General features: G+C 50.6%; 1 protein-coding gene across 2 annotated transcripts in view; it reads left to right on the top strand.

The window, feature by feature from the left end:
* The first annotated feature begins 2466 nt into the window (after nucleotides 1-2466).
* The window catches only part of Gfra2 (GDNF family receptor alpha 2), a 91990-nt gene continuing 69060 nt past the window's right edge, over nucleotides 2467-25396 (top strand). Inside the window, exons 1-3 of one of the 2 annotated variants that reach the window (XM_051160816.1) lie at nucleotides 2467-3235; nucleotides 8212-8526; nucleotides 14140-14223. In XM_051160816.1, the coding sequence (XP_051016773.1) occupies nucleotides 3196-3235; nucleotides 8212-8526; nucleotides 14140-14223 (439 nt within the window). In that variant the 5' untranslated portion in view covers nucleotides 2467-3195. The remainder of the gene's footprint in view (nucleotides 3236-8211; nucleotides 8527-14139; nucleotides 14224-25396) is intronic. The other variant, XM_051160817.1, reaches the window with a different exon arrangement.

Consider the following 25396-nt stretch of genomic DNA (forward strand, 5'->3'; position numbering starts at 1 on the left):
CCAGTATTTCCCCTTGTCCCTGTGAGGCCTGGGTGGTCTTGAAGGTCTGAAGCATCACAACTCACTCACCTCCCACTACCTGAATCTCCTGTCATTGTTCCCATGGGAACTCAGTAGTGATTATCCCTGGCTGTCTTCTACTGCTTTCCTAGCCCACTTAACTATAGGTGGGGCTCTGGGGAAACAAAACTGATGTTTCAGAGCCCTTTCCTCCTTAAGCTCAAGTAGGGCTAAATGAAAGTAAGATGCAGATATCTGGTCTGAGTAAAGGAGGGATTGCTCAGCAGTAATTTTGAAGCCTCTAGGGTATCCCCGAAGAAGAGGCCTTTGGGGGATACAAAGGAGTGGACCATCAGAAGGTCCTGAAAGTAGGTGAGTGAGTGAAAGAGGCTTTATTTGTTTAATGGTCAGGCTTCCAACTTCTGGCTTCTGGGCTAAGAGTCCCTAGAGGTATAACTCGTATTGTTTTTCATCTTTTAACCTACACTTGGTTGGCATCTGATCTTAATGTTCTCCATTTTTGGAAAGAACCTAGGAGACCTTGGGAAATCATTTCGTAAAAGAGACGTGTCCTGGAGGAGGGACTGCTGCTTCCGTGCTGGGGACTGAGCGGTTCCCTACTTTGCGCTGGAATCCTCCACCACCCAGCTATCACAGTGGTGTAGGGCTATTGTCTCTCAATGAACCAGATGGGACGCCTATTCTGTGCTTCCCAGGGTTGGAAAAAAAAAAAAAAAACCGCTTTCCCGCCTAAACCCGCAAGATGGAAGTTGCTCCCTTTAGTTTCACCATAAGCAGCTAAGCCTCCTGGTTTTGTGAGTGACTCCTCTCTTCACATTAAGGAAATTTCGAGCATTTCCTCTATTCCATCGCCTTAATATTTAACAATGTATTTTAGATGACACTCCTAAATAAGCTTTGGACGTTGACACCTACTCCCTAGCCCCTTTTGGCAGCGTGGGAAGTTGATGAAGCACTGCGTAAACCTGGCCTTAGCACTCAGGGTTTGAGGAGCCGCATGTAAGGTATATGAGTGCAAAAAGCCAGGGCAGCCAAGGGTGTGTCAGAGAGAAGCGTGGGACTAGGGTGCCGGGTGTGCGTGGGTTGTATGATCCCGAGAGCGCTGCGGTGTGTGCACCGCCCATCTGCAGCCCTGCTACCTCCCTCAGCAACCTTACTTCTCCTAACCAGCCAGATGCTTCTTTTTCGGTGCTTCTGGGCTTTTGTGTAAATTCCGTGACTAAAACATGCCGGTGAGCCGGGCCCAAAGACAGATGGATCAATTGTCCTCTTCCCGGCTTGGGGAGGAGTCCCCATCCGGAGGGGTCCCCACCCGCAGCCTCGGGAGCCAGGAATAGCCACAGTTCCCTAACTAGCTATGGGGAGCCCAGGCGATCTCTGTCTGCTGGGTCGGGATGGGGAGCGGAGGCACGGGTGTCTTGTGACCTGGGGCTCCCCAATAGGGTGGGGTGCGAAGCAGGGCTGAATCTTTCCCGCGCGGTTCTGGCTGGTTCCCTGGCCTCGGAGGAGGTATTTGGGACGCCCAGACAACCTTCTCTTTGGTCTGGGGGAGGAGAGATCAACTGGGAAAGAGAAGTCTGGAATGGCTGCAAAGCTGGGACGTGTGTACGTGTTGGGTGGAGAGAGGCCGCTAGTAAGCGGGGTATCAGTGTGCGGTGAAAGTTCCCGAGCTCCGCATGCAGAACACACGCGTAGGAGCGCGGGGCTAGATCTAGGCAGACAGGCTGCTCTCCGGTTTGGAGGGCTGGCCTAAGAGCATCTTTCTTTTCTCAAGTGCTTTGGGGAGCGACTCAGACCGACTATCTACGAGGGATACATCAGCTTGCAGGGAGTAGTGCTCTCTCTTCTAGACCTGGACCACCAGGCCAGGGTTTGCCTACTGCCCTGCCCCCACGCCTTCTGGATGGCTCCAGCAACCCAGCCTCGGTGTCCCTCCAGCTTCTCTCAACCTCCTGAGGCTTCCAAAACCTCATGGCCTTGGGGGTCCAGTGCGGGGGGGGGGGAGGCTGTGGCACTTGCAGGGCGCAAGCCCTTGCCTAGCAAAGACAAGACATTGCGTGGAGAGGAGGGGGCGCGAGGGTTTCGTGGGTTTGAGCGTGGACACTAGCTGGGAGATCCAGTCAGTTTCCGGCCAAGGCAGCAGGCTGGTCCCAGGAAGGGCGGGCGGCTGAGCCAAAGGAGCCAACGGTGGAGCTCACCCCTAGGCCAGTGTACCCTGGCGCCAGCCCCTCCGCCGTGTTGCTGCTACCACCGCCAAGTCGCTGCCACCGCTGCTGCAGAGTGTCGCTGCTCCGCCGCGCTCCCGCGCTCCGCGCCGCCAGCCGCCAGGGAGCCCGAGCGCCGAGCCCGGGGCAGAGGAGAGGGGCGAGGCGCGAGAGCTGTGGCGAGGGAGCCGCGAAGGGGGAGGGAGCAGGCGGAGGGAGGAGCAGGGAGAGAGGGAGTAGGGAGGGAGCGAGGGAGAGCGGAGATCGAGAGCAAAGAGCGAGAGCGAGGGAGAGGAGAGAGAGGGAGGAGAGAAAGACACACGCAAGCACAGGCACCCTGGCACTGGAATTCCATTAGAAAAAAGTGAACGGAGCAAGGCTTAGCGGGAGAAGATTTTTTTTGAATCCTTTTCTTCGTCTTGGTGCCAAAGAAGCGACTCTGGTCTCCTGTCCTAGAAGCTCTTACTGGATTGCTCCTTATCCGTCGGTGGATTTCTTTCCTATTTGCATTTATTTTGACCTCCTCCCTTGCTGCCTTCTCCCAGCCCTTCACTTTCAGATCTCCTCGCCCCCACCTCTCTAGTCCCCTCCTGGGAAGTGCAGGGAAATTGGACCCACGGGGACTCACGCCTTCCCGGACGCGGGAAGGGCTGGGCTGACCTCAGGACCAAGGCTGTTGGCTTAGAAGGCAGCCAGACACATAGCTACGTGTGTTTGATTTCAGTGGCAAGGGGGGGACGTCGAAAGGCAGCCCACCGCCCGCCTCCTACCCCACCCCCTCCAGCCAACAGCGAGAATCCCTGGACTGAGGATCTTCATTCGGCGGCCCGGCGGGATCTCCGCATTGGATTTGGGGGTCATTATTATTGCTTGGCTGTTATTATTATCGTTGTTATTTTATTTTTATTTTTTAAGCCTAAGGGAGAAAGACACACACAAACACATACACACAAACTGGGATTTATTTAACATGATCTTGGCAAACGCCTTCTGCCTCTTCTTCTTTTTAGGTGAGTACCTTCAGGTGGCGAGTCTGGGGGCCACTCGGGGCTGCGCTCGTTCAGGCGCCCACTGGAAGCTAGGCACGCGGGGGGTGGGGTTGGGGGCTGCAAGCAGGGTGCCGCGGGAGACCTCGGGAGAATGCGCCGTGCTAGGAGTTGGGGCCGGGGCTCCGGGGATGCTAACAGCTCCGGGGAGCCGTGCGGTGGCTGGCTGGTTGCGTGGAGGACTGAGAAGGAGCCTTCCAATATTCAAACCATCTCCGCACGCACTCACGCGCTGCGCGCACACACTGACACACACGCTTACTTGCAGACCGTGGTAGCGCTCATTTCCCCCAAAATAATGGGTTCAATTTGCAGCAACTTAGGAAGAAAAAATTCAACTCTTGGTGTGCAATAAAGGAGGGAGGGGAGAGGCTGGCGGCGGGGGAGGTGGGGGAGGGCTGGGGCTATCAAGTCAGTCCCTCCTTTTCTGATTGCTCTCTTTGTCGGTGGGTTTCCGCAGCAGGTCCTAGTTTGGGTGTTTGTGGGGGAGCCCCTGTAGTCACCATCCACTTGCCAATCAGCCTCAGGAAAGCACCCCATTTCCCCACTCCTGGGAGCACTTTGCAAGTTTCTTTCTACCCATTGCCTCACTTTGCCCCTAGACTCAAGCCAGATGTGTAAATGGGTGTTCAAGGCCCTCAGAGCAGCAACTCTGGGGCCTGGGGCTAGTGGCATGGGGAAGAGGAGGCCAAACTTTGCACCTTCGAAAGAATATGAAATGGTGTGTGTGTGTGTGTGTGTGTGTGTGTGTGTGTGTGTGTGTATGCATATAAAAGGGGAAAACAGATCTTAACAAAGACCACTCACTGTTCATCCTGTAAGCCCCCTCTCTCTGTGACAGGGAGGTGTGGCTGCCTAGTGGCTCTGAGCTCCAGCCGTGCCTCCCCACTTGCCTTATACTTTGTAAAATCTCAGCTGCTTGGGAGGCAAGGTCTAGGGATAGACAACAATTTCCTCTTGCACAGGTAAAGAGAAGATGTTTGTGAGGCTGCGTGTGTCCCTAGACAAGGCATTCCGTGTTTTAGAAAGACCAGAGTAGGCATTCCATGTTCTAGAAAGTGAAGTGTGTGTGTGTGTGTGTGTGTGTGTGTGTGTGTGTGTGTGTGATCTGCTTCAGCACAGGTGCTGGTCTAGCAGGCATGGCTTGCTGGTAGTCCGGAGTGAGCTAGCTACGAAGCAGGATCAGGAGCTCACCTTTACCTCCAGCAGAAAGGGCTCTGGAATACCCAGACAGGGAGGTAGACTTTGCCTATGGAAGATGTGCATGGCCTAAGAAGTGCCCTCCAGATTGGTCCTGCGGATTCGTAGTCGGGGAGAATCAGTATTGGCTGTATCCTGGGCCCTTTGCCTACTCACAGACTTTCTATCTCCCAGTTAATGCATTCCCAGGGGACACAGCCCTGCCCTGGGGTGTGGCCTTCACCATGCTTGCTTTCTCCCTGTGGCAGCAACCCTATGGAGGTAGGAGGGGAGGAGTAGGACTGTAGAAGATGCTCTGGGCTGACTTTCATCCTGCAGCCCTCTCCAGCAGCCTTGGGGAAGTGGACGCTCATTCTGAATGAACTGTCACAAAATTTGACCTTTTCTTCATTGATGGTCTGAAAACACAGCTTTCTAGGTCCTTAGAGTGATCAGAGCCAAGAAGAAAAGAACATCACATTTCAGGCAAAGCCAGCCAGACTTCCTGCTGTTGAGTTGTACCCCGCCCTCATCATCAGGGATGCATACTCCCAGGTATAGGGGTCCTCTCTGAGGGCCAGTGGTAGAGGATAACAGACCCCTCCAGGATCAGACCTCAAGTTGTCATCTCTCCTCAGAGGTGGCACTGGGCACCCTTCCCATAATAGAAGTGTGTGAGGATGCGAAGGCGTGTGGGTGGAGTATGAGCAGAGGACATGCCCACCCCTGTCTGCTATCCAGGGGCTGAGAAGAGAAGAGGGAAGAGTGGGAAGGGAGGGGCTCTCTTGGCATCTCCTTGGGCCATGGCTCTTCAGTTCCCTGTCCCTTGAGAAGTCCCTCTCCAAAGCTGGCCAAAAGGTTCAACAGAATGGCAGACCAGGGAATTCTGGAGAGCTCTGCTAGGACCGGCCTCTTCCTGGCAAGAAGACTAGACTTGAGAGCCACTTGGAAAGTGTGCTCAGCTTGAAGGACACTCCTTAGCAGTTTGAGTTTGAAGTCTCAAGTCAGCAGTTTGGCTGGGGCCATGCTGAAGAGAGGCCTCTCCCTCCTCCCCTCCCTCCTCCCCTACCTCCTGCCCCCCTCCTCCCCTTCCCTAAGGCCTTCAGGTACCTCTTCAAAGGTTCTGAGTGAGAGCTAGTGTCAGAAAACGGTGGAGAGAAAGGGCTTTTTCTCTCAGCCATCCAGATCTCCGGTGTTGACAAGACATGGAGTGAATGCAATGGAAAGAGAGATGGGAGCAGAGGGGGCAGTGGCACCCCACCCCCCGGTGGCATTCTAGCACACATTCTGGCTTTTGAGGTGACACTGGATGCAGGAGGGCACTCTGAATCACCCTCCTCTCCACTGTGCTCCCTGGAACTGTTCTACCCTGTCTATTCTCAATAGGTCTTGGCTTTTTTTCCTCCAGGCCGGGAATACAGCATCTCCTGGTCCTCGGCCAGCGGCTCCAGGTTGCTGTGATTCCCTTTTCTAGTTGGGCTTGGTTGCTGCTAGGAGTCCTGGTCCTCTGTAGAACACGTCCTTGCCCTGTCATGAACATCAGTTGGCAGCGTTGGGAGGCCCTTGATATTTGGCATGGAAGCCAATGGGGACTCATGTTAAGGACATCATGGGGCCTACAGATGTTGGGCAGGCAGACCGAGTTGCTTCCAGAGAAGCGCTGTCTGGACGATCTATCCTGATTTTATATGTGCGTGAACTCTGAGCCCGTAAAAGGCACAGGATGCCAACATGTCCCATTCTGTGTCCCCCTTGGACAGTTCAGCCTTTAGCTGAGTCAGGTGGAAGGCAAAGTCCTAGTGAGACCCTAGGAGACTGCAGGACTGTCTGACTGAGAGATACTAGCAGACAGGTGCAAGTTGGTGGTTCAGCTGTTCCTGTGTGGCGCAGAGGCGCTAGAGGCCTGTAAAAGGATGTGGGAATCTGCTGAGGCCTTGGAAGAAAGCTGCTACCTCAGCTTTTGTGGAGGACACATCTCAGGCTAGCGTCTGGGTAGATCTTGCTTCCAGTAATGCCCACTCTATATAGGTGTCTGCCTCTTGTCTCTGTGTGCTTACATGTTAAAGCTCTTTCTGTTCTGGGGCGGGGGTATATGGTGAGTGAGAGAAATTTTCCTTTGCTGTAACTGGAGCCTCCTCCCTCGGTGGTAGTCCAATTCCCCCTTCAGCTTCTTTGCTGTTTCCTACTGGGCAAGGCCTGAGGCCCTCTGGGAGTGATTCATCGCCTCCCCCTCCCGCGCCCCACCCCCCCCCGCCCCCCGGGGTTCTGGAGAGTCACAGGCTTGCTGTGGGCAGCTCTACCTGTAGGTGTCGCTGTCTCCCTGCAGTAGTTCCCCCATGAGCAAGGCTTCCTAGGGAGAAGGCCCGAGAGAGGCGGCTCTGGGCCAGGATGGGGTGGAGGGGATTCTGCGGTATTCTGAGGAAGGGGCCAATGGCCTAGAATTTTATTCTGTTTTGGAGTGGGAGGGAATGGATGAAGCCTCTCAAATTATTCTTTGGGTCTTGCACAAAAGGCAGTCTTTGCCCTGAAGTGGTGTGTGCTTTTTGTGGGCAGGGTCTGGAGTTAGGGCTTTAGGAAGGACAGGGAGACAGGAAGATGTCCGTATCTGGAGGAAACCATTTTGGGAGCTTGGCTTTGAAAGGGTCCAGTGGGCCAGCTTCTCTCTGCCCTTCATGTCCAGTCCTCAGTCCCCTCCCTTCTGAGGACACTGTGGGAAGCAGATAAGAGGGGGTGGGCTGGGAAGGCAGGGCCTGAAAGAGGAAGGGGGGTTCTTTCTTTTCTGTACTTGATTTATTATTTTGCTTTTGGAAGGAATTTCAGACTAGTGTAGGAAGGAAAAGGGATGCGGGGGGGGGGGAGCACTCAAAGGAAAAAGGTGATGGAGTCTGTTGGGAACAGAACTCTAGGGGGGCCGGAAACAAGAGAAGATGAGAGATGGAGGTGGGAGAGGCAGGTCGAGATGGGCAAGGTGCACAGGGAGAGCAGATGTGCTCCTGTGCTTTGCCTAGTGCGTTCCCTTCTGCAGGGGGTCTGGGGTGAAATGTGGCCACGCAGGCACTTTGTCGGGCCTCTGTCTGGTGTGAAGTTGGCAGATACCGAAAGGCAAGGCCTAAAGGGGCTCTCTGTTTTTCCTTCCTGGGCCTCCTGGACCACTGAGTTAGGCTGCCTTCTGGTTGTCTTCTAAAAGCCTAATGGTGTAGAGTGATGAGACCAAGAGCTGGAGGGGGCTTTTCTGCTTCTCTGCGCATGACCTTGAGTTGCCTCCCTTCTTTGGACCCGAATTTCCTTGGTATATGATGCTGAGGCTCGATTCCTGGGTCTGTCTAAGGTCCAGATGGGCTCTGAAAGTTAACTATTTGGTACCTTCAAACCTATGCCTTGGATGGTGCGGAGTTTTGTCTCATGGGAGTTGAATTGAGATCCCTCTGCATAACCCTTGCCACTCCTGGTTGAGGCCACGTCATTCCGTCTGAACTATTGGCATCTTAGCCCGCCTGCGGGTTTTCAGTGAAGACCTTCCTGGATTTATCCTACTGTGTTCCGCGTGGCCTAGGATTGTACTCAGGAGGAAATGAATGTGAACCATGGCTGTAGGGGAGCATGGCTGACTAGGTTGGGTCTGTGGCGGACCTTGGTCTTGGTGTACTTTGGTATCATGTGGGTGAGAAGTTCCTTCAAGCCTTAGGCCTGCGCTGGGGTCAGACTCTGCGGCGGCGGCACTCATTTATGCTTCTCTTTCCCCCTACCTCCCCAATACCCAGACGAAACCCTCCGCTCTTTGGCCAGCCCTTCCTCCCTGCAGGGCTCTGAGCTCCACGGCTGGCGTCCCCAAGTGGACTGTGTCCGGGCCAATGAGCTCTGTGCGGCTGAATCCAACTGCAGCTCCAGGTACCGCACCCTTCGGCAGTGTCTGGCGGGCCGGGATCGCAATACCATGCTGGCCAATAAGGAGTGCCAGGCGGCCCTGGAGGTCTTGCAGGAAAGCCCACTGTATGACTGCCGCTGCAAGCGGGGCATGAAGAAAGAGTTGCAGTGTCTGCAGATCTACTGGAGCATCCATCTGGGGCTGACCGAGGGTAAGCCAGGGTGGGCCTCAAGGAAGGGTGGTGGTGGTGGGTAAAGGGATGTATCTGGTTAGGGGGTTCAGAAAGGAGGACTTGGTAAACAGGTGGCCCGATTTGCTCTCTGTTTTACTCACAAGAGAAACTACAGTCCAGAGAAAGTACTATCCTTCCTAGGAGGACAACGTTGATGGAGACAGGGAGATGACAAGGATAGAGGATGCGCTGGACCACCAGATGCAAGCAAAGGCAGCATGGAGTTGTGCTTAAGAGAGAAAGAGGCACCAGGCAGATATATAACTGAGAGCAGGAGGTACCAATCCCTGCCACCCTGATGCCCTGGTCCCTGGAGCGAAGCCCTGGGCATTGCTTCCTTCATGTGGTCTCTGTGTCCAATGGCTGACCTTGACATTTGACACAGAGCTGAGGAGCTCAGGACTGGGCATGAGCAACAGGTCCTACATCTCTAGGCAAGCTTTCCTTAAGCCTGCCCAAGGCAGAACCTGAGAGCCCTTTGCCCGATGACACCCCCTCAATACTCCTCAGTTGAGACAGGTGCTGGAGACTTGCAAATACTTCAAGATGATTGGTCAGCCTGGCAAGATGCTCATTTACTTATTCAGCAAATATTTATAGAGAGTGCACTGTTGCTGTGTGTTACTGGAACAGGTAGGTCTAGGATCTGGTATAGTCTTCACCTTTGTGGAACTTATAGCCTGGGATGGGGGTGTGGTAAGTAAGGTGGCATTTGCCAGTGGAAGGTATAAGTGTTATGATGGGAAGGCCTAGGACACAGTAGGAATATACCTGAGAGGAGCATCTAAGCCCTTGTTAAAAAAAATCTAAAGAACCTTCTGGGAAGATGCTGTCTCTAGGCTGGGATGGAGTCACTACCCAGAGGAAGGACGTGCTAAGACTGGACAGGTGGAAGGTTTGGCACCTCAGGATCAGACCTGAGAGTTCGATCTTCGTGAAGAACTGTAAGCAATGTCGCCTGCAGACTGGAAGGGTTGGGGGGCTAGAAGGAAAGAAATCTGGGGGGGGGGGCAGCAGGAAGCCTGGATGGTTTTAATTCAGATTTCAAGGGATCTTGTCAGATTGATGCTCCGCAGAAGCATCCATGTAGCTCTGGGAAGACAGTCAGTTGTAGGGATTGTGACTCCAGGCAGGAATAATAGTGGTAGGAATGGGACAGGGCAACCACAGGAAAGATGGTTTTAAGTGTTTCTTAAGAAGGTCGACTCAACAGGTTTGAGTAGCTTTTGCCTATGGGATGAGAAGGGAGAGAGTGGCCAAGGAGGAACTCCCTTCCAGAATCCTGTGCCTGCAAAGGCTTTAACTAGAAGAAGGCAGGGGCCATGGTGTTGCTCTGGGACTCCTTACCTGTCACTGGTCAAATCCTGCAGACGCGTAGGCATGGAGCTCAGAGGAGGCTATGGTTCTAGAAAGATTCTGGACTGTACATTAGCCTATGTTCGGAAGCTGGAGCTAAGCCAGCAGGTGCAATCACAGAATGTGGGCAGTGGGAGTGCCCCTGGACCACTGGCATTAAAGGAAAGGTGGGAGAGAGGACTATGCAGAAGCGGTTGAGAAGGTTCTGGAAGAGAATTGGGAGGACCATCCAGGAAACAGAGAAGACTCTCAACAGCTCACATACTTCAGATCTGTGCTGCCACTTGGGCAAGCCTCTTAGGTGGCTTCTGGGGTCAGGACTCTGGTGAGGGACTGAGTGGAGGCCGAGGATAGGACATGATGGATAACTTCTCCCAGAAAGTTCTTGTGAAGAGACAAACAGAAGGATGACCTATTTCCTCTTTTAAAGATGTCTAAACCCCAAAGGAGGATGAGAGTGATGGAGAGGCTGGGGGAAGATGACAGGTGGGTTCTCTATAAGGACAGGGGGTGGGCCCAGGCCCAGTGCTGGGCCATTAGCCTGAGATAATAGAAGTGGTCCTTTGCAGAGAATCATAAGGAAGGATGAAAGGAGGGAGGAGAGAGAGAGAGAGAGAGAGAGAGAGAGAGAGAGAGGGAGAGATATTCCCCGGAAGTCACTGAGATGGCTCAGATACACTCTGAACATATGGATAAGTCATACGATTATTTAGTAACGGTATTACAGCCATCAAGAATGGAATAATTCTGCAGGTTTAGGTGGCCACTTCTCCCTAGCAACTCCATTCTCAGGACACTGAGGAAGGCAGGGCTGTCCTAACACACATATGTTCTTTTCCATACATGACATGAGGAACTGCTTACCTAATGGTCTGCCTCTGTCACGCACACCATGAAGCCACTGCTTCTGGAAATGGATCGTTTTGCCTTTCGTTTCCATTTTTGAGAGCTTAAAAAAAAGCATTTATTAATAATTATGTGCAGGTGCACGTGAGTGCAGGTGCGAATGTCTGTATGTGGTTATGAGCACGTGAGTGCAGGTGCCCATGGAAGCAAGAGGTGTCAGATTTTCTGGAATTAAGAGTTACAGACAGTTGTGAGCCTGCTGGGAACTGACCTTAGGTCTTCAGATGGCTGGTAGATGTGAGCTAGCCTGGGCTATGTAGCAGCTGACAGGGAGATGATAGAAGGTCTGACTAGAAGTGCATGGGCTGATTGGATTTTTAAGCAGGAGCAGCCCTGTCACCTTGGTGGCTCCCTTTGGCCTTGTCATGCCCCTGTACAGGACAACCTGTAATGAGAAGCCAGGGAAATGAGGCGTTCCAGGTGTCATGTGTTTTTTTTTTTGTCACTACCACGGGATCTTCAAAGGCCCCTTTAGACTTGGAGCATAACTCCTTGCATGTAGCTGTTTCTGGCAGTATGTTCTGAGATGATTTTTGAGTTCATTCACTCAATGACAACCAGTTAACACTATTGTATGCCTCAGGGTATTGGCCACACAGAAACTGTAGTACCTATGCTCTCCACGGGAGGCTTCCAGAAATACATCCTGTCTTGCCCCTTTCTACAGATGCTTGCCTCTTCTCTCTAAGAGGTTATCTCCTCCACTAGATCTCAGGCCTGGAGACTCTCCATCAGGAGAAGCCAGGAGGCCTTTGAACAGAGGTTATAGTCCGTAAGTGATAAGGTCTACCTGAGAGTTAATTATTCATGGTAAGGTTGAGCCGTTTCCCAGGGGAAGGCTGTAGGTCTCTTCTCCCTGCACCTTGACAATACTTAGTAGTTGGGCTGAATCTGGGGCCAAGGGGGAGGCCAAGACCCACTGAGAGAGGAGAGATGAGGGGAGGATGAGACCATGCCCCAATTCTTGGTTTCTGTTTGACCCCGAGGTGGGTGGCACTTGCCAATGTTTTTGCTTCCTCTATCCAAGGCCAAGACCTTACACCTGTAGCAGGAGCTGAGTTGGCACTGGGGGAAGGGGAGCCAGTGTCCAGGCAGGCATATGGCCTCTGAGGAGGTGGCCACTAAGTTTAGGGAGTCAGAACTATAGTACATTAACCCCGTTTCTAGGGGAAACCAAGGCACAGTGATAGAATGGCTTTCCAGAGTGGAATCCAGAGCCCTTACCATGTCTTGGTTTCTTTTGGTTGTGCTGAGGGTAATTCCATGGCCAGAAGATGGGCAGAGGGAGTCTCTTTTCTCATGTCACTAAAACTGTGTATAGGGGATGTTACCAATGGTTGCTTCAAAGCTGACTCTGAAATTCAGGGTCCCTGATCTTTAGAACACGAAGAGCGAAGGCCCATCCCTAATCTTAGTGTCCAGGATCTACATCCAGGATCTGGCGTCAGTGGCCCAGGCCTGACATTTCCTGGCGTATCCAGCTGGAGGACCAGACCATGTAAATGATAATGACCTCAGAGAGGCTAAATCCCCCTTAGCCAATGGTCTGGGCTGCCCTACAACCAGACACTTGCCTGTGCTTCCTGCAGTTGGCCAAGGGGACAGTTGGGAAGCCCAGGGGCAATAGAGCTCTGACCACAGGTCCTACTGCAGAGCCGCAAGATACTTCGAAGGCTGTTGTAAAATGAGACAGCATTGTGCTCTAGCTCCATTGCCCTAGGTTTAAAGCCAGGCTTCATTGTTGACTGAGCAATGAAACTAAATCACTTTGGAGCAAGTTACCTATCTCTGTGCTCCTTGCTCCCTATCAGCACAATAGCGGCGGGGGGGGGGGGGGGGCGGGGGCAATAGTGCCTAGCTGACAGGGAGGCAAAGAAGAGAGTAAATTAGTGTGTCTGAACTATGTTTGGGCTGTGGGCATGCAGAAAGTGCAGCGCCAGTTTATTATTTATTCTAACAGCTCCTAAGTTCCTATACTGTTTGGCTTTAACTCGTGGTAGTGTCTGGGGGCCCCACCCAGGAGTCTCCCAGGGAAGAGTAAGTTAAGTCTTAGTGGGTGCTGTGGATGAAGTTGCAAGCAGATTCTAGGGGGGCACACACTGTGTGTGCTGGGTGCTGACTGCCACACAGCATTTCCTAGGAAGCAAAATGGAGTCTAGAACTCCTTTCAAAAGGAGGGGGCTAGCTTCTTCTCTGTTCTTTGGTTATCTTTGCTTGAGGTTGCAGTACTCTCTCTGCAGGTAACTTACTATGAAGCATCCCAGACTTAGCTGGACCTCCAGTTCTGGTTCCCTGTGGTCTCTTGGGCTGATGAAGGAACCTCTTGCAGGGACAGTCTCTGCCTCCTCTTGTAGGGACATTCTGCATAGATGCTGCTCACCCTGGCTCTCTGTAGGCAAGGGTGCCAGACTGTGGAGCTAGGCCCTGCTGGATAGGAAATCAATGTGTGAGGCTGTGGGTCACCCCCTGTCTGCCCCTCCCTGTCACCACACACACAGTCTGAGTGAGTTTGCATTGATTTCTCCTCACTGGTCGGGTCTCCCGAGGATATTTTCCTTTCTTGCAAGGTGTTTGCAGAGGGCATGGGAATCTTGATAATGTGGTGGGGGGTCTCCTGGGCATCCTGGGCCATTTATTTCCTGTCACTCACTTGCTTTCCTACTGCAAGCCTCCAATGTCCTCTGATGCTCGGAGGAGGCACACAAGGTAACAGGTAGAGGAGAGGTTAGAAGGGTGCCTATTAGAGGCCGGGCAGACAGGAGCAGGGGTCAGCCCTTTCACCTAGTGACTTTTAATTTCCCCAGCTAGACCCTTTCTGATGATGTGATGTGAGGCAAAGAGAGAATTCTGGGCAAAGTGGGTCTCCAGAAGACCAGTTAAGCCCTGGGCCTGCTACACAAAGCTGTGGGATACTCCACCCCCAGGTACACACTGCTGGGCTACCCCAGAACCTTCTCTTGTGAATCAAGGAATTTGGACTAAAAAAAAAAATCTTAGTAGGACCTCTGTCTCCAGATTTCGTCATTTGCACTTGACCTTCTGAGGACTGGTGTTGTTCCCAGACTCCTTTAGAGAACATTGGTCCTTCAGGGAAGTTGCATGGCAGGCAGCCATAGATGCTTTAGTTGGTGAGAAATAACTTGCCTCTATGAAACGAACGTTCACCCATAACATGCCTGCATAGCGTTTTCCACCTTGGCAAGGGCTGCCCTCTCTCATGTCCTAAATGGCACGGGGGTGTGTGAGTAGAAGCTTCTCAGGCAGAGTTGTTGTCTGTTGGGAGTGCTCTGCCTGAGAGGAGCCCGTGTCTCATGCTCACCTCTCTTCCAGGTGAGGAGTTCTACGAAGCTTCCCCCTATGAGCCTGTGACCTCACGCCTCTCGGACATCTTCAGGCTTGCTTCAATCTTCTCAGGTAAGCGCTCCTCGCTGGTGCTTGTCCCGTTTTTTCCTCTCATCCCCACTCATCTTGGACTCAGCTGCTTTTCCTGGTCTTCTGTTGGGTCTACATGTCATCTGGTTCCTGGCTTCTAGGAAGCCGTCTGGCCTCCTTCTTTCAGTAGGATCTGGAGTTAAGCACTTGCCTGGTTCCTTGGTGGTCACGGATAGGTCTTGAATCTGAAACCCGACGCCATGCTGATGTTTCGTTGCTCATCTCAATTCTGTTCCTCTTTCTCTGGCTCTTCTGTTTGGCTAGGTTTCCTTGGCTAGGTTGCTTAGCAACCTTTTTGTGCCTCAGTTTCCTTACTTGTGAAGTGAGGCAGTCCCTATCTGCTTGGGTTAAGAGTCAGTAGACTGTAAAGCACACGGCATGCTGAAGGATTCTTGTGTTCTGGACGTACTGGTCGTGTTTGTTGGTATAGATTTAGACTCTTTCATCCTAAACATTTAAATTGATCTAAAATTTAAAATATGCTGAGTACTGAGACAAGGCTGCCGGGGCAAACTCTACAACTGACCTTATGTGATGGGGCATAGTAAAAAAGCAGGTGTATTGAAAGTATTATGTAAGATTCCCTTCAGGCTGTGTGCATCAAGTATGCACGAAACGATATAATTTTGTGTTTGGGTCCCATCTCTATGACATCTCATTATGTATATGCAAATATCTCCATACCAGTGACCATCTGAAATACTGAACACGCCTGGTTCTTAGCCATTCAGATAAGGGGTACTCAGCTATACTAATGTCGACATCATCCAGTCTGCTCTGGGTTTTCCTTCCGTTGCTTGAGCCCCCAGAGAAGCATCTGAGGTGGGAACCCTCTGCTCCTGGGTGGGCCCCTTGAGGAATGAGAAAGGCCATGCTTTGTCTGCTGGTACACGCTTAAGAAGGAAACTAGGGCCAGAGGAGTGATTTAGGCAGTAAAACACTTGCTTTGCAAGCAGAAGGACCTGCGTTTGATTCCCAGCACCCATGTAAAAATGCTGAGCATGGCAGTGCAAACTTATAACCACAGTGCTGGAGGGGCAGAGACAGGAGGATCCCTGGGGCTTCCTGGTCTGCCAGCCTAGCTTACTTGGTAAGTTTCAGGCTGGTGAGAGACCCTGTCCCCAGGGTAAGATTCCTAACGATGATGTCCAACATTATCCTCTGGCCTCTATATGAACATACACCTGTACATACATGAAGACACATGTACACCTATACATACATGAATGTACACACATACACATTAAAAACATTAGGAAAAAAGAGCTATATGAGATTTGTGACCCTGTTTTACTTTGTATTCCCTCTGGCGTTTGGGAGGTGCTCCATCTTAGATCTGTGCTTGCTCTCCCGTGTGTGTGTGTGTGTGTGTGTGTGTGTGTGTGTGTGTTACAGGCTCTCATGACCAGCCTGGAGCTTGTTTTCTGAGTCTTTGAACACTGGGATCTGGGCTTCAGGCTTGGAACCTTCCTGTTACTTTGAACCCTGGTTCTGAGTAGCAGCAACGGGGACACTGGCTTTGTCAGTGTCTTCTTGGGTATTGTAGAGTGTTTAGCATTGTCCTTGGAGTTGTCTCTAGATGCACTTAAACATTCCCAAGGTGTGAAAAACACACATGTCTCCAGACACTGCCAAATGTCCCCTGTGGGGCAGAACCATAGCTTGTTAAGAAACACTGCTCCAGACTGTGAGGCAAGGGTTCCTAGTCTCTAGAACAAGGCTCCCCAATTATCTTTATTGCTACCTCTTTAAGGAAGGAAGAATAATTCCCTCAGGTGAAGAAATTAAGTACCAAGAAATAAAGCTTGTGTCACAGAGTTGAGTTTTGGATGACTGTGAGCCACTTGGAGTGTCTGTTTATTTTTGTGCATCTACCAAAGTTTGCTACTTTGACAAAATACCTTCCTTTCCACTGAAGATGTCTCCTTTAGGTGAACCTGATGGGGGTGGAGTTTGTGTCCCTGGCAGGAGAGATCCTGGCCTCTCACCAGAAAGGAGACACTTGCCAGTGTGTTGGTTGAATCCTGTCGCTATACAAAATACCTGATGGCGTTAACTCACTCACAGGGGAAATGTTGCTGGCTCACAGGTTCTGAGGTTTAAAAAGTTTGTGACTGGCCTTCTTGCTTCTGGGTACCAACTGTAGTATGTTGTGACAGGTGTGGCTGTGGCATGGAGCCAGACTGCTCACTTCATGTCCGAGAAATGAAATAGCAGAAGAGAAAGAGGCTATGATTCTAAAGTCCCTCTGAGGGCAAACTCTCAAGGATCTAAAGACCTCCCACAAAGCCCCAACTCTTACAGTTTGTGCTTCTTCTCCTAGTGCCAACTTGGGGACCAGGCCCTTCGTATAGGAACATTTGAGGCCATTTAAGGTTAAAACTTTAGAGCTCAGCACAGTGGCACATGCCTTTAATCCTGACCGTCAGGAGATAAAGGCAGGAGAATTGCTAGTTTTAGGCTAGACTGGCTACATAGTAAGTTTAAGGGCATCCTAGGCTACCAGAATAAGACCCCATCTCAACAAAACAAAACAAACAAAATATTCAAACTATAGCAGCCAGAGAGTGGCTCACTGGACATATCCTTGGGCCCTTGTGGTGCTGGGGGATGGTAGAAGTAGATGGGAATCTCAAAGTTGTCCAGTTACAACACTCTGCCTTTGGCTTCCATTACTATAGCCTCCCCAGTAGGGTCCTACCTATCAGTAGTTTTGGGTTTAGAGTAGCCTTCCTCCTGCCTCTGCCTCTGGGTACAGTGGTAACTCTCTTGTAGTTTTGCTCATCCTATGCAGCTGGGTTATATGCCTGACTGACTAAAGCCCCTTCCAGCTGACATTCTGAGTCTCGGTTTCTGCTTAGTTTAGAGTATGAATTGGTCCTTTTGAGACTGTGCTCTGAGGCTCACATGCAGGATATGGACAATGTTGGCATATGCATGCTGTGGTGGGGACATATCGGGGTTCTAATTGCATCCTGTGTGCCTACTAACCATTGATCGAATGCTAGCTGATGACGACAGTGTGGACAGGTGCTTTTGGGTTTGCTCTGTGAATGCTAGAGGTTCACAGTCCTTACCCAAACTCCAGATCCTATTGCTTCCTTGATCCAACCTTAACCATCTTCCTAAGCAGAACATCTTTATGTAACAGACCCTTGACATTCTGTGGGACAAGGGTGTGTACAAGACAAATGAGAAGATCCCTGAATGTGCAGCTTACAAAGCCAGCATTTTTCTACCTGCTGCTCAGTGATGACGGAGCCAGGTATGGCTCTGGAACTCTGTGTCCCAGTCCACTGCTCACCCTAAGGGCCAGGGATTGGAGGCTGTGGTACACCGTTATAGTTTGGGCATGACATGTTCCCCATAGGCTAATGTGTTTGAAGCCTGGCAGTGCTTCTTCTTTGGGAGGTTGCAGAGCCCCGTGGATAACATGGCTGGTGAAAGTAGGTTACTTTAGGCAATCCTTCTCAAAATCTGGCCCTGCTTTGAGCCCCACCCACCCCAGACTTCTGACCCACCCTATGTGAAACTTGTTACTTCAAGCTTCCATTGTCCTAGAGTGACCCACTCTAGCCCCCGTACATTCATGCCACAATGGATTTGGAGCTAAAAATAACCCAACTTCCTTTGAGTGACTTCTGTCATGTATTTGGCCATGGTGACAAGAAAAGTCCCTTTGACTTTCTTGGTGGCCAGGGGATGTATCATAGAGTCCTAGAGCCATATCTGGTCTAGTTATAACTGAGCAGCAGGTAGCAAGATGCTGGTTCTATAAGTGGCACACCCAGTGATCTCCTCATTTGTCATGTCAACACCCTTGTCCCACACAGTGGCAAGTGTCTATTGCATAAAGATTTTCTCCTAGGAAGTTTTGCCTACACCAGCCCTGATGTTGGGTGAGGGGGCAGCACTCACTAGAGACATAGGTAGGGAGGGGGTCCCTGACCCTACTCCAAAAAGCCAAGGAAGCTGTTGTGGGGCGTTCAGCAAGAACCAGAATCAGGAGGCTAGACTCTTGCATGTTATGTGCCCCAAGTCCCCCTTGGGGCTGTGGGCACAGGGTTCCCTACCTCCAGATCTGCGATGCTTTTTTCTTGAGGGATGAAGACATGAGGTTGACCTCCCTCATCCTTTGTCCCATAAGCTTGGACTTCAGCTGACATAGATCCCTGCCTGGCTCTCCTTGGGTTGGTGGACCTTTGGGCAGGTTGACCTGAGATTCTGTACCAGAACAGTGGGCTTTAGTTTCTGCTGCCCTGCAGGATGACATGTCATTGATTGGAAGTGGCTCTCCAGGTCCATGTGTCTTTGCCTGGCTGTGTGCAATCCCTCTACCATTTCTCTGTGATGCCTGTGTTGTGGAGTACCAGCTCTGTGAGACCTCCTCTTAGTTCACCACCAGCAGCTGGGGCCCTGTGGAAAGAGGGAGACTGCTGTATCTTAGGGGTCCTCTTGCCTTTATCTCTTACCATTTTCTATCTGAAGGTTGAGGCTGTGTTTATTCTATGGACCCATGGAGCATAACTCTTCATCTCTCCAGAGGTTCTTGGAAAGTCCTTCTGGGATTCAGTTGGCAAGGAAGGCCGCCAGAATTCTTACAACACCCTCTGCCTGCCTGAGGCCCTGGGGAGGGCACAGCCCCACCCCTCCCCTCCTTTCTTTATAGTCTTACTTGTCAGGCTCTGGGTTCAATGATGGACCAGCCAGTCTCATCCCAAGGCCAGCTAAAGGCAGTGTAGCTGTGACTGACAGACCAATAGCAACAGGGATGTTGAAGCTGCTAACATTGGAAAGATTTACTTTAATGTGAGAGGAGAGATTTCATGCAGAAGTTGGGCTTGTCTTGTTCTTTGAATTCAAACTGTCCTTGAAAACATAAGCCAGACCTTTGGAAGAAGTCTCTGACATAGGGGAAGAACACTGACCAACAGTCCCTGGAGCAAATCCTGTCTTGGCTGCTGAATGTTAATTAGCTTTTGATCACTGTGACAAAATATCCGAGATAAACAGTTTGGAAGGAAAAAGAAACCGTTCATTTGAGGTCATGATTTCAGCCCATGGTTGCTTGGCTCCATTGCTTTGGGCTTGTGGTAAACCATGGTGAGTGTGTGGTGGATGGAAGCTGTTCACCTGACGATAGCTAGAGAGCCAAAAGAGAGAGGAAGGGGCCCCAGTACTAACACCTACTCCATGAGCATGCTCTCTGGTCTAGCTTCCACCTTCTGGGCTGCAGCTTCCAAAGGTTCTATCAGTTCCAGGCATCACCACCACCACCACCACCACCACCACCACCACCACCACCACCATCATCATCATCTGGAGACTCAACATCGGGGCTTTTGGAGGACTTTTAACATGTGGGTCATATCAGACCATGTGTTCTTGGAACTCACCATGGCCTTTTATTTATTTATTTTTTGCACTGGTTGGTTACATCTGTGAACTGGGCATATGCTGTGTATTTTCAGTGGTGTTGCAGGGGGTTTAGTGAAAATGGGTCAGGTAATGTTGCTTTTGTACATGGAGACCAAGTTGGGATTGCTAGTTGGTCATCTTCTCTCAGGAGTATCCGGGCTATAGAGGTAAGAGTTTTCTAGACAGGATGCAAAGGTTACAGTGCTGGAACTGAGTGATCTACTTGTCCCAGGGTTCTGTGACCCTCTAAATGCCACTGGGGTGGAAAAGGTAGAGGAGAAAGTGAGAGGTCTTAGGCAGAGAGTTTCTCTGAAAAAGGCTCTAAGAAGATGACCTGGAGCTAATAGGTGTGTGGGCTCAGTAGAGAGTGAAGGGCTTGGCTAGGTATCAATGAGCGAGGAGGACTGGATTGGGCAGGTTAGGGTGTCTCTGACAGCTACATAACCATGCCTAAGGAACACAGAGAAGTGATGGTAGATGGTCCTATATCATCAGGGTCTGCCTCTGCATGCTGGTTGAGATCTCTTGGGGAGTCTCCAGGATCTACATCCCATGTGAGCATTGCTTGAGACATAGGTTTGAAAAATATTTGTGAATCAACCCCACTCTCTGTTTTCTGTAACTGGAAGAGAGCCTAAATACCAGGCAGCAAATAAATTTGAGGTTCAGAGAGAAGGGATAGATGTAGACTAGGGTTCAAGTTCCACTTTGAGCTCTGCCTAGCATGCCCTTAGAAATGTGCATGGGCCAGCAGAAACACCTGTCTTCCAGAATTTTTGCAAGGACCAAATGAGATAATGTAGATAAGCACTTTGCTTGGTGTGTTGCATGGAAATATGTTAGAAATGACCACAGAGTAATTTCCTCAAGGTCAAATGGTAGATGGTGGCAGGGTCAGCCTGGATAGCGCTTCAGAGATCGCTGTGTACCTCTTGTTGGCTTGACATTAACTCTGACAACAGAGTTATGGGGCTGGAGAATGGAGGTGACAGGGTGATGGTTTTAGAGGACAGTGGCACCTTGAGGCTCAGTTGACACAATGATAGCCTTCCAGGAACCAGGTGGGATGAATGGTGGCTGCGGAAGACCTGAGCTCAGGGGCTTGAGGGTAGAAGGTTGCCTGTGTCCACTGTAACTGGTCGTCTAGCTTGGCTAGATCACAGAGAGGGACATTCTTGCAGGTAGGTGACTCCATGGTGCTAATTCTTAGGTTTCTAGAATGTGTGTGAGCCTTTCTGTACCTGCATGTGCGTTTTTCTGCATACCTGCTGGCTACCTATCTCTGATCTTCCCACCCAGCACGTGTCCTTTGACAGTCCTGCAATGAAGGATGGCATGTGGACTTTGACGTCAGCTAGATTTACCAGTGAATCTTGGCCTTGCTCTACTAGCTGTGTGACCTCTGGGCCACGTGGCTCTCCCGAATCTCGTGTTTTCTCATCTGTTGATAGACTAGGTCAGTTGACTTGTGTCTGGCAAGAGCATAAGGTCATCTTCTCATGTGGTATGAGGCACACAGGAATGTTCTAGATGGTGACTGTTGGGGTCACTGTCTGGGAACTGGAAGGGAAAGAATGAAGATTCAGTAGGAGTGTTAGGTCTGCCCAGGAAAAGGAAACTGAGGGTTTCTAAGCAACTGGGAGATGTTCCATGGGTGCTGGATCTTAGAGTTCTGAGGTGCAGAGATGGCATATACCTTGCTGAGGCACAAGAAGTGTTCACAGAGAAGGAGGGGTCAAGGTGAGCTGTGAAATGAATATCATTTCAGTCAGTCCATATGAACTGTGTGCTGGAGACACATGCAGTACCACACAAGGTGAGGCCTGTGTACTCATTGTACAGGGGGCCATGCAGACACTCAGATGAGACACCTCATAGGTGGTTTACAGTCCATGTGGTCCAGGCCAGATGCTGCCCTAAGATTTCAGGGGGAGCAGAAATCAGCAGTGCCCAGGGATATTGGGGAATTCTTAGAAGATGAGGAAGGGGAACCTGGGAGTGACATTTCCTTGTTTTATGTTTTTTTTTTGTGTGTGTGTATTATATATGTGCGTGTTATTTATATGTCTGTTTTGTGTATAAGTGTGTGTATGTTGTTCATGTGTACATGTACTTGAGTATATCTGTGTATAGAGACCAACTGTCAACCTTAGGTGGTTTTCCATAGGTACCATGACCTTGCTTTTGGAGATAGGGTCTTTCATTGTCCTGGGACTCTCTGAATAGGGCAGGCTGCATAGCCCAGGGTCCCAGGGATCTGCTTGTCTTTGCCTCCTCTCGCACTGGCATTACAAATATGTGCCAGCATTCCTGTTTTTTTTTTTTTTTCACAATTGTTCTGTGGTTCCAACTCAAGTCCTCATGATTGTGTAGTTAGGACTCTACTGATCGGCCGGTCTTTCTAGCTCCAACAGTTCTGACAGCGTTATGGCTGGGAAGCCAGGTTAAGCTTGTGATGAAGGGAGACACCAAGTTTTCTGAGCCTGGTGAGTGCAGAGAGCATTGAGTACTGAGCCTTGTGTCATGACACAAGATAGCTGCTTGGTCAACAAGACTCAATCCCCAGGGAGGGTGAGCTGAGCCGCCCCGGGGAAGAAGGGATTTATCCTGAGGCTGCAGAGCCAATACACTTTGGAGAGCACCCTGGTGGCCCTGGAGGGAAGGTTGGGCCCACTTTAGCTCTGCAGTGTGCCTGGGGAAGCCCCTGTCATGCCAGCCTACCCCTTCTAGCTTCCTGGTCACTGGGGTAGGTATGGACCATACAGCCTGGGCTATGAAGGGAGGTTTAGTTTTATTGTCCAGCTGCCAGGCGGTATGATCTAGAGAATCCAGTGAGAGATCCATAGAATGGACGACGTCTGCAGGTGGGTGGGCTGGAGGAGGCGGAAGAGCATAGCCCCTCCCCGCCCCCTTCACGGTGGCTCAGGCGATAAATGGCTTATCCTCAGGTTGTCTCCCTGAGCCGAATGCAGAAGTGTGTTATTTAAATTTCAAAATCACGTTCCTCTTCTAACAGCTGTCAGAGACTCTAAGTGTCAACGAAAATTGGGCATTAGCTGTAGCTTTGTCACTCCTCCCCATCCCCCCTCCCATTTTCACAGAGAACTCTGCTAGCCAGGGAGAGGAGGGATGGGAGAGGGCACCATTAGTTAGTTTGGCAGAGGGTGAGCAACTCTTGGCTGTGGCCATGCTGAAGGGTGACTGGGACCATCAGAGGCTGAGCCAGCATCTGCACCTAGGAGTCCTGGGAGCTTAGAGATCTGTGCACACCTCTATTTTCTCTTTTCTGTAAAAGCTGAGAGACTTCAGGCTCCAGTCAGTGATGGAAAGATTTGCTGGTGCTGAGATGTGATCTGGGTGTTGGTGACTTCATCTCTGGTTGCCTTTGTGTTCAAGGCAGAAATTTCTGGGAAAAAAGAAACATCAGAGAAGAAATTTAACCTACACAGACGTGTTTTAATGGTAGAACTTTAGGTGCTTTGGCTTGGGTTGGACTTGTTGCGGGTGAGAGTATTTTTCTTTTGATCTGTCATCAGGCAGGCAGCCACCCGATTGCTTCTTTTCCTCATGATGGGCTCTGCTGGTGTGTGAGGTGGCCCTTGGCTGCACACTTTCTGCTGTCATCAGCTATTGAGTTGGCTCTCCTGGGATTCTACACTCTCCAGTTGGCCCCCTCTTTAGACATTAACTGCACCTACTCTGGTTTATCCTGGTTGAAGGCAGGCATGAGTGATGTGAGGTCCCACACTGGAGACCCTCCTTGCCACCACATCCATTCATCCATATGCTGCTGTGCCTGCAGGGAGCACAGAGAAAGGACCAGAACAAGGTGAGATTCAGAGCGGGGACAGAGAGTGGAGTGAGAACAGGGGTAGTGTAGGTATGTGTGGCATATATGTGTATGTGTGCATACGTGCACCAGGTGTTGTATGCGGGCCAATGTATACGTGCTGTGTGTGTATGTGAGTGTGCTCATGTGGTGGTGTGTGCATGTGTTAGCCTTCATGCATGCCTATAGATATGTGTGTCAGGATACATGAGTGGCATGTACCTACTGGGTATGTGTATGTAAGTGTGTGTGCTTATATGTGAGTATATATGAATGTGTGGTGAGAAGTGTTCATGTGGTTTGTATGTGTGTTTATTATGCATGTGTGTGTGTGTGTGCAGTGATATGCACGTATGGTGATGTGTGCTTGTAGGATGGTTCATATGCACGCTTATTGTATATGTGTATAGGCTGTGTAAGTCAGTATGTGGGTGTGGCACGTGGGGTGGCTTATGTATGTGTTTAATGTGTATGTGGGGTGGTATATTTGTAATGTAGGCTAGTGTGTGTGTGGTGAGTGTAGGCTTTGTGTGCAATTGTGCATACGGAGTGGGTTTAATGTGTATAGTTGTATAGGTGTGAGTTAATATGTTGGGCCATTTGTGTGGTTTTATGTGGCTAGTATTATCATGCTTAATGTGATGTGTATGGGGTGTTGGGTGTGTTTAACATGGCCTGTCAGTATGTGTGTAGTGGTGTGTGTAGCCATGTTTGTGAATTTGGGGTAGCAGCTTTCTGCCTGCAGACAGAAAGGGAAGGGGGTGTGTGGCCAGAGTCAGGGAGGTAGACAAGTAGAGGCTGGAGACCTGGCTCCAGGTCAGAACAGAATCCAAACTGCTGCCCCTCAGGGAGCAGCCACTCTTCCCGGCCCCCTTTCTTGTCTTTCTGGAAAGTTCTGAGAACATGGTTTAATGATGAAGACTGAGGAGCTTTAGAAAAGAGGAAGGCATTTTGGTCTGGCCTATAAAATGAATTAGACTTAAGCGCATGTGTAATTTGGGGCATTCTCATCTGGAGGCTGTTTCTGTGAGGCGTCTCCTAGGAGGCATTTGTTCCCAAATATTCCCAGAAGCCCCTGGTGTTCCATGACCTTATCTAGGTCTAGAGGATGCACCCATAACGTAACCTCTCTGTTCTTATGGAAGTAAAATGCTATAGGTAGGGGAAAAAGAAACAGGGAAAAATATAATTGTCCCAAGTGCTAAGATGACGCTAAATGTTGGATATTGGATGAAGTGATCTTCAACATGCGGTTTTGAGTCACAGGAAGGACCTGACAGGGGCAGGTTTGAAACAGGTAGGCAAAGACCCCAGCGGTGAACCCCTGTGTGGAGGTGGGACCTGCAAAAGCCATTTTCATCTGGTACCTCAGTGATGCCATTGTTTATTAGGATGGTAAAGATGAGGCAAAGGACAGAGTGGGTAGAAACCAAGAATTCAGTTTTAGTCTATGTTAGGATTGACATGTCAGGTAGCCCTTCAACCTGGAAGTGCCAAAGTCAGGCGCACTCTATAGAGAGATGCTAGTGTGAAGATGACATTTTGAGCTGTGGGAGCAAAAGCTTATAGTCTGAGACAGAGAAGAGGCAGAGGGTTAAGATGAGGGCTACAGGGGAGGAGAACCGGCCGGGTGTGGGGGATGGGGTGGGCCCTAGGCGTTAGAGAAAGAAAGCGAGGGTGTGCCAGGTATGGCCAAAGTCAAGCTTGATTAGAGAAGCCTGGAGACATGACCCTTGCCCTCATGGAGCCATCCCTACTGGACCCTTAGAGAGGGTGAATGGACAGATGGGTTCGGGAACATCACCTTCTCAGGCTTCATTATGAAGACTAGTGCTAAAGAACGGCATTGGTGGGCCAAAGGGAGGTTTTGTTCTGTTTGGAGACGAGTAATGGCCATGTGTTTTGTTC

The sequence above is a fragment of the Acomys russatus genome, chromosome 18 (genome assembly GCF_903995435.1).
Source record: "Acomys russatus chromosome 18, mAcoRus1.1, whole genome shotgun sequence".
NCBI lineage: Eukaryota > Metazoa > Chordata > Mammalia > Rodentia > Muridae > Acomys > Acomys russatus.